General features: G+C 34.3%; 1 protein-coding gene across 1 annotated transcript; it reads left to right on the top strand.

Moving 5' to 3' along the window:
* The first annotated feature begins 4,542 nt into the window (after nucleotides 1-4,542).
* On the top strand, nucleotides 4,543-6,795 carry LOC141660272 (zinc finger BED domain-containing protein RICESLEEPER 2-like). Its single transcript, XM_074467242.1, has 3 exons — nucleotides 4,543-5,350; nucleotides 5,986-6,046; nucleotides 6,753-6,795. The coding sequence occupies exons 1-3, from the start codon at nucleotides 4,543-4,545 to the stop codon at nucleotides 6,793-6,795; spliced, it is 912 nt and encodes a 303-aa protein (XP_074323343.1).
* The last annotated feature ends 6,270 nt before the right edge of the window (nucleotides 6,796-13,065 follow it).

Below are 13,065 nucleotides of genomic sequence, written 5' to 3'. Positions count from 1 at the left end.
TACCGTCGGTATTTAGTGACTATGAATCCAAATAATTTATGCAATAATTACATTTATATTATGCCTTTTTTGCCCGAACGCCGAAATTATTGTGTTTTATTTATTATTTTATTGTCGGCCGATTAACTAAGCACCTTTGTGTGGTAGTGACTGGTGAAACAACTTACTTTTTTATTTTCCGAATCCAGTTTATCAATTGGTATATTATTCATTGCATCAAATAAATTAAGATATAAGATTATCTATGTTTCAACTTATAAATATGATGCATAAGTTTTTATTTTAAAATACAAATTAGGGTTGGTGTTACTCATCTTTGTGATTGATAGTACAACATACATAACTAAATGTTAAATAAAATTCACACTCTTTTTTCCTTTTGTTGTCCTAACGCACACATAGAGGGTAAGTTGCACGTGTGAGGCACCGGAACCGTGACATCATTGTAATGTCTTTGTTAAAGTTAGTCTACCCTAATCGAGTGTAGTAAAGAACATATTGCATCCTCCGCCGCCTACCGCCCAGAGTAATTATGACCTACCTCTCATACTTCTCTTTTTATCGTTGTTTTTAAGTTATAACTACTAATATTATAAGTTTTGCAGTTCCGTGCCAACAAGAAGAATGGAGCTAAACAAGTATAACTCTTTAATGAGCCTCCAGGTTTTATCATACGATTGGATTTGTCGTGTTAGAGCACAGGCTGTTTGGAAAGGAATGAATAGAGAGACTCATGAATTTTGGGGGTTAAATATGTTACTGATCGATGATTGTGTATGTTTGTCAGCTTTGGTCTTTAATTTGTACAATCTATACTATTTCTTTCGTCTAATAAAAAAATTATGTTACAGAATTATTGAATCCATGCTTACGCCAACGCCAAATATTGTGAAGATATTAAGGAGGATATACAGGAAGGCCAGATTTACATCTTGAGCAACTTTAAGGTGAAAGAATTTTTGGGAGATGAAACATATCGGCCAGTGAGGAACAGTAAACATATATATTTCACTTAAGATACAAAGATAGCAAAAGCTCAAAATGGTGATGGACTCCGAATTGAAAGGTATGCTTTTGACCTATTTTACATGAAAGAACTATAGAAGCTAGCGGCTGATAATTGCTTCTTAGTAGGTATAGTGCCTTAGACAACCCCGTTATAATTTCTTATCGAATAGGCTTTGTGCACTGACATTTTTGTTATTATGTCATAGAAAAAATTGATCCATGGTTCCATAACAAACTTATGTTCTTTTATTATTTGTTCTATCGTGTGCAATATAGACATGGTTGGCGTGCTGAAAAATAGGCGTCAAATTATACGCACTGTTAAGAATGACCAGCAAAAGTGCTGGCTTAAATTTGACTTACTTGATGGAAGGCGTGTTCAATAAAATTGTTATTAAGGTTGGTTCTGTATTTGTAAATAAGCTAGGTTGTGCCTTTTTGTTGAATGTTTCTTAGGCACACTGTGAATGTAACACTCTTCGACAAATTTGCGGTTGATGTTGATAAAGCTTTAGATAAGGCTCTTGGCGGTGATGTTATAGTTATAGTTGCATGCGCAAAGGTTACGTCATTTGAAGGTCAAAATGCAGATAGGCCTTCATGGTCACTAGTTATATATTATATGATATATATGTATCTTTATATGCATATATGCATATAAGTGTTGCTCAGACCTGAATTATAGTCTTCATTTTTTCCCGCAGGAAAGCCTCAGCTCACAAATTATCTTGCGACCAGAGTATATGTCCAGCCAGATCACTACAGTGTGGACATTTTGAATAAAAAGTAATGGCATGGTTTTGGACCCTTTTTCCGGTGTATAATTATCTTACAGAGTGTGTTTTCCTAGACTTGAAGATTGGTTGATATGCTGGAGATATCAAACGTCGAAGAGGAAGCAGAAAAAATAGTGTTGAATTTAGGCCAAATTATAGAATTACATCATGACAATTATGATGTTGGTTCTATCATTTTATGGCTTTAACAAACTCATCTATATACTTTATCATATTTTATGTGCCTTTTTACAGAGAGAGATTGTATGTGAAGTCACGTTGGATGATGTGGTTAATCAAAATCAATGGTATCTAATTTTTTGTTCCAATTGTTCTACGGAGTTAGTGGTGCCTACCAAAAACCTGAAATGTAGCAACTGCAACCGCCTGATTCCATATCCTCGACGGAGGTAACTTTTCAAGTACTAACACCTAGAGGCGTCTCTTTGTGCAATTAATATATTTTATTTTTTAATACAGTTTTCAGCTGCACAGTCAATGCTCGGACAAGCGTGGTTCGCTTTTAATAGTAATGGGAGATGCCGAGATTAGCCGAATCATGCACGAAACGGTTGATGATCTTTATGACCCAAACAAGGAGGTAAAGATTTTATAAAATGTGTTCCTAGGTTTTTGCCCGTCTTTCCCACTTGTGACTCATTTCCTGTTAAAGTTTTCAGGAGAAAAGCCATTTCCTCCTAGTTTACTACAATTACTGGGAAAAAATTATGTTCTCACAATCAAAGTATAAAATGGGGAAGGCTTGCATAATACGACATTGTATGAGGCAACAGAAATAGAAGATGCGTCTGTATCATTAACAAACTTCACACATGGACATGAACCTTCCTTTCCAGACCCAATGTCTATTTTAAAGGTTAACAATAAAACATAAATTGTCTTTTCTAGCATAAACCATGTTTGTATGAACCTGTGATTTCTTTTTAGGGGCCAGACTCCATGGGGGACTTTACGCCTCAACACAAGCCTTCCTTTCCCGAGGCTATGTCTATATCCATGGTTAGTGTTGTGTCATAAATTGCCCAGTTTTAGTGTGAACTATGGTTGCATGAACAAATGTTTTTTTATTAGGAACCGAAAACCTCTGAGTCTGGTGTAGGGCTGAGCAAAACCGATCTGAAACTGAAAAACTGAACCGAAATTTGGTAATTCGGTTTAGTTCGGTTCCAATTTTTCAGAAAATTCAGGTATTCGGTCTATTCGGTCCGGTCCGGTTTTTTTTAAAAAAATTCGGTTCCGGACCGAATAGACCGAATTACATACATCCTATATTTTCACTGTATATTATAGATATTATAGATTTATAGTACATTTTAATTAAAATAATACCCAGGCGCGACTAAAGGCTTAAACCTAATAATCACCTATCCAGACTCCAGATGGCACACCGAATTCATCACAAATAACACAAACATTCAAGATTCAACCAAAAGAATCAAAAAATCAAAGATTCAAATTTCGGTCTTCTCTCTAGCTTCTTTATTGGTGAATCAAAGGTTCGTTTATATCTTATTTTAATTTCTTAATTTATTCTTTTCTTCTTTCTTTATTGGGTGATCATCTCTTAATTTGTTAGTATTACTTAGCTAGTTAGCTAACTTCTAGGTTATATTATTAATTGAATCTTAATTCTTAATTGGAGAATCAATGTTATCTTTAATTTTTTTTTTAATTTGTTTTCCATAAGTTCTTGAAAGATTTCTTAATTAATGTTTGATTTTTTAGGGTTTACACTTGTTATTTGTTGCCTGAACCTGAACACATAATTATAATATTGTATAAAGCAGGATTCTGAGTGTTAGGATGTGGTACTTAATGAAATTTCAACCAAAATTAAAAGTCCTGACCATGGTTCCTTATGGGGAGCTGTGAATGAAAACCTTAGGATCCTATTTTGATGTTTTAATCCTGTTTTCTTGTTTATATTTACTACAAAACTAGTCCTTTTTATAGTTTTTTCTCATTGCAGATTTACAGTTAATTGATTATTTTTTAGTAGCTTTAAGTACACAGTAGTAATTCTGTTGAGTGTTGTAGCTTACAAAACTAATTTAGTAATTTTACTTTTAGTTTCAGTTGGAATAATATCACAAGCAGACACGGGGATGGGAGATTCTAATGATCCTAATACTACTCAAACTCAAACGGCAAGCTCCGCAAAAAGAAAGAGAAAGACTATAAAAGGAAGGTCGGAAGTGTGGGATCATATGGACAAGTTTACAGATACGAAAGGATTTAAAAACTAGGTGCAAGTATTGTGGTAAGGAGTATTTTTCCGATAGTAGTCAAAATGGCACTAGTACACTTTTAAAACATATTCGATCTTGCAAGAAATTTCCACTTAATGGTGAATCAAAACAAATCCAATTATCTTTATAATCTGTAAGTTAGCTTCCATGATCATTATAGATGAACTTCCCTTTAGATTTGTTGAGGGTGAGGGGTTTAATGATTTCATGCAAACCACTCAACCACTTTTAAGATTCCATCTCGTTTTACCATGGCACGTGATTGTTACCAAATTTTTTTAGATGAAAAGAAGAAGCTAACTACATATTTTAAGATGTCGGGTCAAAAAGTTAATATCACAACGGACACATGGACTTCAATCCAAAAGATTAATTATATGTGCATCACGGCTCACTATATTGATCAAAATTGGAACTTGCACTAGAAAATAATTAACTTTTGTCCGATAGAGGGTCATAAGGGAGAGCTCTTAGCTAGGGATATTGACATGTGCTTGAAAGAATGGGGAATTGCCAAAGTTTTTGCAATTACGGTTGATAATGCAAGTTCAAATGCTACTTGCATTCAATTTTTAAAAGATAGATTTTCTTCTAGGGGGTGTGATTTCTTGAAATCAAAATATATGCATATGAGGTGTATTGCACACAAAACTAACTTGATTGTGAAAAATGGACTTGAAAAAGTAGATTTATCGGTTGCTAGGGTAAGAAAAGCGGTGAGGTACATTAGGCAATCTCCGGCTAGAATAGCTAAATTCAAGGAGTGCATTGAATTAGTGAATGTTGATTCTAAATCTATGTTGTGTTTGGATGTAAGTACAAGATGGAACTCTACATACTTGATGCTAAATGTTGCTCAAAAGTTTCAAGGTGCATTTAAACTATATGAAACAACGAATCCCTCCTATGTAAATGAGCTTAATGAGACCGATGGGGTGCCTACTTTTTGGGATTGGGGTAATGTTAGAAGAATGGTTGATATCTTAGTTCACTTTTATGAACTTACCTTGAGAATTTTGGGTTTTTTGTATGTCACATCCAATATATTCTATCATGAGATTAGCACGATTAACTATTTGTTGAAAGATTGGATGAAGAGTGATGATAATGAAGTAAAGTCAATGGGTGAAAGAATGAAAGATAAATATGACAACTATTGGGGTAATGTACACAAAATGAACAAACTCATATATGTGGCGATTGTTGTTGATCCTAGGTACAAATTAGAGTATCTTGAGTTTGCACTTCGTGAGGAATATGGTTTGGATGTCGGTTGGAAGTTGGCAAGTGATACAAGTATAGTGATAAGAGAGCTATTTGAAGAGTATAAAAAGACTTGTCAACCTAAAAATACTCAAGTTGACCCACAATCTCAATCTTCTAGTACTTCCTCAAGTCTACATTCAACCACCACATCTTCAACTTCAAAAACATAATCGACACTAGGAGCTAGATTCATGAGACAAAAATTGGAGAGTGGAGAAGTAGAATCTAAGTGTGAATTGGATATCTATCTTAAAGAGAGTGTCTATGTTATAAAAAATGAAGATGAGTTTGATATTTTGAAATGGTGGAAAGTCAATACAAGTAGATTTCCCATTCTCTCACAACTTGCCCGTGATGTACTAGCAATTCCTATTTCGACCATAGCATCGGAATCCGCTTTTAGTACGGGAGGAAGAGTTCTTGATCCATATAGGAGTAGTTAGACGGCCAAATTTGTGGAGGGTTTAATTTGTGCGCAAGATTAGTTGCGATCGGTCAAACTTCCAAAGACAGTTGAAGAAGATATAAATGATCTGGAAAATTTTGATGAAGGTATACTACATTTTTGTATTCTATTCCACTTATTACTAAACATGTGTTACTTGTTTGATATTTATGATTAAATTTATTTAACATGTCATACCTTCTGTTATTTGCACTTGCAGCTTTTTCTGCTCTTTCTGTGAAGGATAATAGTGAAAAGGATGCCATACCCTTGGATGACTGGTAAGAACAACAACTTTTTTTTCTTCATTTTTACAGTCTGCAACTACAACTCTGTACAGCCTCTGTGAACTACAATATTTTTTTACAAACTAAACTGTTCTGCTCAGTTTGTATAATTGCTAATGTCACACTGTCACTTGTATTTTCAACTTTATTGTTACTTTGCTAGCTACTAGTGTCACTTTTGTATTTCACCAGTCTACACAAAATATGACTTCTTAATTTTTTTAATTTGCTATTCTATTTTGCACGTTTGCTGTTCACATGGTATCACTTCTTAATATTTAATCGTTGACTGAAATGCTACTCATTAGTCACTAGTAACGATTTTAATTAATATTTAATCGTTGACTGTAGAACCCATAATCAAAAATTATTTTACATTGCTTCATCTGTTAAATATTACAACAACAAGAACAGTGTGTTATTTAAGCTTTCTGAGAGATTGTATTTAAATTACAAAGAGAAATTTAGGCAAGTTCAGTTAATAATTTCGCAAACTCTGGGACTCTGGGAGTGGAACTAAAAAAGACATCCTTAATCAGAGACACCAAATAGATCAACTCAGACTCAGACAAGGTTTTCTAGTTAGTTTGCAAGTTTCATCTATGTCTTTTGATATTCTCTATCTTTTGTTGTTGTTCTCCAGTGTGCACTTCTTAATTGCAGACTGCCTAGTGTTTGGCTGCATAGTTTCGTGTTGCAGGTATGCAGAGTACTTGGTTGCTTGCTTGCAATTAAAGAGCTAAGTGATGAAATCCTGCACACATAAGTTCTGCATTTTAATAAAAATTATGCACATATATAGTACACCAGTTTTAATATTCTATACTCTGTAAAAATATTTTTAAATCTTATTTCTGCTTAGACATCGCCGTGTTCTTAGTGATAAACTTCGTCCGATATTTTGTTTAAGTTAGGGGATTGGTTGGAGTCATGGTTAATTGTATACTACTTGTAATGCCCCCAAATTCGGGGTCAGGAATCTGGGTTATCATGCCATCCTTCACCCATGTGTAACCTATATTGATTCAATAATCCAACAGACCCCAATGTCACGCGCACACACACAAGTTATAGTATTTTTTTATTTTCAACGATACATTTTATTTCATAGAAACGATGTACAAAATGTAATCTTCTTTTATTACATTCAATGTACTTTACAGGATCTTAAACAATTATTCGTAACCTCTACACGAAGTTACAATAATTACTACTAACATCTTATACCTATCTGGATACTCTGGTCCACCTGAGATAAAGCTGTAAGGGATTCTCCCCACGATTTTAAGTGACTAAGTTCCACGCCGGCATACGGGTAATCTGTTGTGTTGTGACATTTAAAAGAAAGCAAGAGTGAGCAATAATGTTCAGCCATAATAATCAACAGTATGAAAAGTCTGTTAAGGAAATTTTATTAATCTGTATAATGATATGTATTTATTCAAAGTAGTTTTCTTGGTGATACACACCTCTTTTCAAAACAATTCTTTGATTGACTTATTAGTCTGCAAATACCTTAATGGTAAACCAAACACCTAGGCTTGGGTTACGGTATTGCATCTCCATTCCAACTAGAAGAATAGGACATTCACTGGAGTCACCGCATACGATGATTAGTCGTAATACGGAAAATAGTAACCTTTTCTACTAGTAGAAGGACGACACCTTCGTATCCCGGTTATCACCCTTGCTGCATTCAGGCTACGTTTCCCATTTTGAGTATACACGTACTTCACAAGTTCTTGAGTACAAAGAGTACCTTCGCCTACGATACCTTTGGTAGTCTCCCTAGTATACATAGTACTAGAGTCTACCCCTCCCTTGTCCTTTAAAAGAATCCTATAATATCTCGAGAACTCGAACCACATCGAAGTTCCCCAAACATTTTGCTTGTTGATAGAAACAACTTATCTTATCAGTGTATATATATATATGTACTTCCGAGAATTTTTGAAGGAAGTACTAAGGATGTGAGTTGACCGTTGTCAACAGATAAATAAATAAGGGGGAGTTTCTTTTGAAACTATGCTCAAATATTTAAAATAAGTCGAGATAAATTCATCGACGATCTGAAAGTATTCGTATGGTTTCCTGAAATCCAGGAGTATTTTTGAATAGGTTTTATGATTTTTAAATCATATTAAATCATTAATTAAATAATTAATAATTAAATAATAATTAGACCTCGAATGATTATGTTTTTAAAGAATATTTGAAATAATATTCCCTAACTAATTTATGTTTAAATAATTAAAGTAATCTTTAATAATATACTTAATCAGGTTTGAAATAAATAATCGTTGGAGAATATTTCTCCTATATTGAATGAATAACTTGAAATAATATTCGTTGTTCAAGTAATTAAATGTAGTTGAGGGAATACGATCTTTGGAAATCGTTTTAAATATATTCGAGGTATTTAATACTTCACAAGTGGACGCCGAGTCCAATGGGATAAAACAAGTACGGACTTTTGATCGTCCAAAATATCTCCGGATTGATTCCTGGGTTTATACTTTATAAAAACTGACTGACTCTCGGTCTTACAACTTCTACAACACGCTCTACTATAGCGTTAATATTCCTAAATAAAACACCTCCGAAATACTTCCGGGTTTTCATCCAATTATACTGACTGATCCTCGGTCTAAAATATACTACTCATATATACAACGGTACTCTCTAGCGTTACGATTGAAATTCGGTAATATTCATATACCAAAATCATTATCATATCGTATGATATTATATAACATAATTCGTAAAACATTGTAAATATAGCATCATGTATATATTGACATTATTTTAAAACAAACACAACATAACGGTTTTAAAATATAGGATTTGAAAACTTGACTGGGTATCTCGAGGTGGAGGATGCTCTAGGGTCCGCTCGAAAATCTATAACCATAAACACAAACCGTTTCGTTAGGTCCCGTTCTAATTTACGGATACTCGTACTCATATGCTACTTAATATTCGTTTTATCACTTATTTTACCCTTATTAATCCTTTAAGTACTTATTCATGTCACGGTCGCTTCCATTTTGAAGTGCCTTATGTTCGTTTATATTTTCATCGTCGGCTCCGCTTATGAATTCGAACGGCTTTCTAATTGCGCGGTCTTGGTTCCGATATTTTTATAAAATTGAAAAATCATTATTTTCACTTGAAATTTTTATAGAAGCTAAGGAACTCTATTTACTATTCTCTGTAAAAACTTTAATGATTTATAAACATTTTTAAGTCGATCATTTCTATTTTCAAAGTTCATAATTCCTAGCAGTTTTTGTCGCGTAAATCACTTTTAGTAAAACGGTCATAACTTTTGATCCGTAAATCGGAATCAAGCGATTAAAGTGCTTAAATTATTCTTATAACATTTTATATCATAATCAAGTGTTATGTTTCAAGAAACTATTGTTTATATCTTAGGGACTTTCTGCAGAAACTTAATATTATGTTTTGTACATTTTAGCGAGATTACAATTACTATCCGAGTTTCGTTTATGCCTTAAATCTCTATACTACCACCAACAATCATAAAATCATCACCACCACACTAAATACTCTTAAGAACATCATGTTCTTAAGGCAACAATCATCAACCTTAAATCTACTTAACTAAACATCAAGATTACAACAATACATTCACCAAAACTAGGTTTACAAATATGTTCCAAAAGATTCTTGAACTTAAACCTTAAATAAAGATGGGTCAAAGATTTATAATTTCTTGAAAGATTTAGATGTGTTCTTGATGATGGTGAAGTCTTGGGAGTGCTTGGTAGGGGTTTTGGAACCTAAATCAACCCTTAAAATCAAGAAACCAAAGAAAAATTACTATTCATACTATTCACTCTCATCTTTCTTGAATTTATTTCACCCATAAAATCTTGATAAATGAGCTTAAAAATTTATCTTACCTTAGTTTACAATGTATGAAGCTTAGGAATTAATGAGGTATTTTTTCCATGACTAGAAGAGAGGTGTGTTTGGCCGAATGGAATGGTTTGGGAGGAAGAGAGAGATTTTGTGTGCTTCTTGCTTGCTTCTCTTGAAATATTGTGTTATATATTTGTATATATTTTAGTATATAACCTAAAACTAGAGTATGTTGGCATATCTTTGAACAAATCTTGCTAGCTTTCCTAGGTTATAAGCTAAACTACTTGGTTTAGGCTTTAGCTTACTATTTCTTAGTTTTAGGTGATCATTCCTATATATCTTAACTTACTATTTAATAAAGTAACCATGGTTAATTTTCTACCATAGTTGGTTAGCGTGATACGTTTATTTATTCGTTTACGCATTTGTTCGGTCGCTTAATCATTTTCGTAATAATTTCTCGTAAACAGTTTGTGGAGTAAATCCTTTCGTATTTATTCTTTATGTTTTGAAGTATCATTCTTGGATATAAATCCGTATGGTTTTTAAATTCGTAATTATATTGTGATTCCCGTAATCCTCGATGGTTCGTAAATACGGTCATTTTTTAAAGTTCATTTTCTTCGAAAACTAATAGCGTTTACATACACTCATTTGGTACGTATAATCATGTTATCAACTCCGAATCTTAAATTAAAAAGTCGTATATGGTGTGGTCGCAAAAGTTTTATTAAACCGCAAGGTTACTATTCATAAAGGTCTTTTACCGATGTCAAAAATTTGGGTTCTTACAGTCTTCCCCCTTAAAAGGATTCCGTCCTGGAATCAGTTTAGAAATGGGCGGGGATACGCTTCTCACATGGCCACCTCGAGTTCTCACGTTGACTTCACAGTATTCGATCTCTTCATAACATTTCCACTCATCCGTCAAATATATCTCCGGGTACTCGTCCTTGTAGACCTATGACCTCTACACGTTACTCCACAAACGCTAAGTCTGGCTGCAAGTTTATTAGCTCATTTTTAATCATATGTCTGGCGTTGATGGTTAAATTCCTTAACATCGATTCGTGGTACTCGTTATAAATTTGGTGACTATGCGACGATGGTGCTAATTTATAAGTCAAATTTCTTAGTCCTTTAAAGACTTCAACCGGTCCAATAAACCTTGAGTTCAACATTTCTTTCCCTTTCGAATCTCATCACTCCCTCCCTGGGAGGCACTTTCAACAATACTTGGTATGTTACTTCGTAATTTTCGTCTTTATAGTTCTAGTCCGCATATCTCTATTATTCATCCTGGGCTTCCATTAGCCGAGTTCTGATAAGTTCTAGGAATTCCTTTAGTCCGTTGACTCAATTATGGTCCAGTATCCTCTGCTTACCAATTTCTTCCCAACCTAAGAGAGAGCGATTCTTTCTTCCGTACAAAGCTTTGTGCCATTCCAATGCCCGCATGATAACTCGTTATTGTTGGTAATTCGATTAACGTCAACTGGTCACTTCATTTACCTTAAAAATCTATAATATGGATGATTAGCGCATCTTCTAGTGTTTGGAATCATCCTTCAACTTATTTATTTCCCCCTCCATCGCTCCTACTAGTGCTGGTGTTTCGTTCCTTAACATTTTCCCATTTTGGCGCATCATCTCTGTCAATTATTTTATGTAAGAATTCATTGTTGCATTTCTACACATTCATCTCCTGTTATACATTTAGCGTCAGATTTAACATTTCTTCCCGTAGTATCGTAAGGCACGTCGGGTCTTGTTGCCATTTTGAAGGAAGCACCATTTCATACGCAATTGATTGATACGCTTTTAGAGTCATGGAACGCTCAGCTTCCGCTATCAGTCAGACTTCTTTAATCATTCCTCGTATAATATTTGTAGTACTACGATACCTTCCGGGTCGCATTCATTATTCTCGCTAGCGCATTAGATGTATTCGTGTTTATTGGAAACTACTACTAGTGGCCTTTTAAATGGCGTGTACGATCTTCTTTGCCTTCTATCATCTCTTGACAATGACATCCCTTATTCTTCCATATTGTCCTTCATAAGGGACATCGGCAACTACTTTCCATATGCTTGCGTGGTAAGTACATCTACACGAATTTTCTGTCAACGATAGGCGATTCCCCTAACCGTTTCAAATAAAAGGTAAGCCGCTAGACGTATCTTCAATGGTCAGGATAGTCCTCTTATTCTACTTGTCGATTTGAGAACTCTAAGTCATGCCTCTGTTCGTCCCTTCTCGCGAAATATCTTGGGAAATAATCCAGTTGTGAAATTAATTCTTGGATCCTTGCGTGGTGCGATATCACAGGGTCTCTCTATCACGAATTATCTCTTCCGCGTTCATAATAATTTTATAGAGCGGAGATCTATCATTTGCATAATAAAATAAGCAGTCTTATTTAACCTATTACTCAAAATCCTAAAAATAGCACGACGGATTACTTGGTGCCTGATAATCCTCCTTTAGAATTTATTATAATAAACTCTTACTCCCATTCGGGGCATTTACAGGCCGCAATCGCCAAAATTTTAATTCTTGCCTTTCCGTTTTCACTTTCAACCATGTCGAGTACTTGCTTGCCTAATCAATGACATCCTTTTAATATTCGGTCATGACTAATATCCTTTTACCTTTTTAGGCATCTTTAAGTCTTCTTTGTTAAGTAATAAAGGGTTCTCTTCATGCGATCCTTCTCAGCAGTTGTTCGAAGAGTTGTCATCCTCAATATATCTTTTCCAACTTAAAGTGTTGGCCACCACATTGGCCTTTCCTTGATGATAATAGATTTCTCAATCATAGCCCTTGATCAATTTGACCATATCCTCTATCTCGTGTTCAGTGTAAGAGAGAAAGGAAAAAAAATCCGAAATTTCCTCATAAGTAAACTCTTTGTCCCTTTCAGTGCGAAACTTACTGCAATTATCCTAGATCATTATTAGAACACCTTATGTCACGGTCCTTAAGCCGCATAGTCATATCATTATACTTCACATAAAATCCCTTTTTTTAGTCAGGTATTGCTAACACGAGGTTGTTACTAATCTTACATTCACTTTTTCAAAATCCTATTCCTCGAATTCATTCATGCTTGGTCTTTCCTGAA

This window comes from Apium graveolens, chromosome 5 (genome assembly GCF_009905375.1).
Source record: "Apium graveolens cultivar Ventura chromosome 5, ASM990537v1, whole genome shotgun sequence".
Classification (NCBI taxonomy): domain Eukaryota; kingdom Viridiplantae; phylum Streptophyta; class Magnoliopsida; order Apiales; family Apiaceae; genus Apium; species Apium graveolens.
Note: the sequence above shows the minus strand (reverse complement) of the source record. Positions and strands in the feature narration are given on the sequence as shown.

Excerpts from the sequence above, each read along its gene's own strand:
- LOC141660272 (XM_074467242.1), top strand. The coding sequence starts at position 4,543 with ATGTGCTTGAAAGAATGGGGAATTGCCAAAGTTTTTGCAATTACGGTT. Across the intron at positions 5,351-5,985 it reads GAAGTTGGCAAGTGATACAA|CTTTTTCTGCTCTTTCTGTG; the intron begins GTATAGTGATAA and ends TTGCACTTGCAG. Across the intron at positions 6,047-6,752 it reads GCCATACCCTTGGATGACTG|GTATGCAGAGTACTTGGTTG; the intron begins GTAAGAACAACA and ends TTCGTGTTGCAG.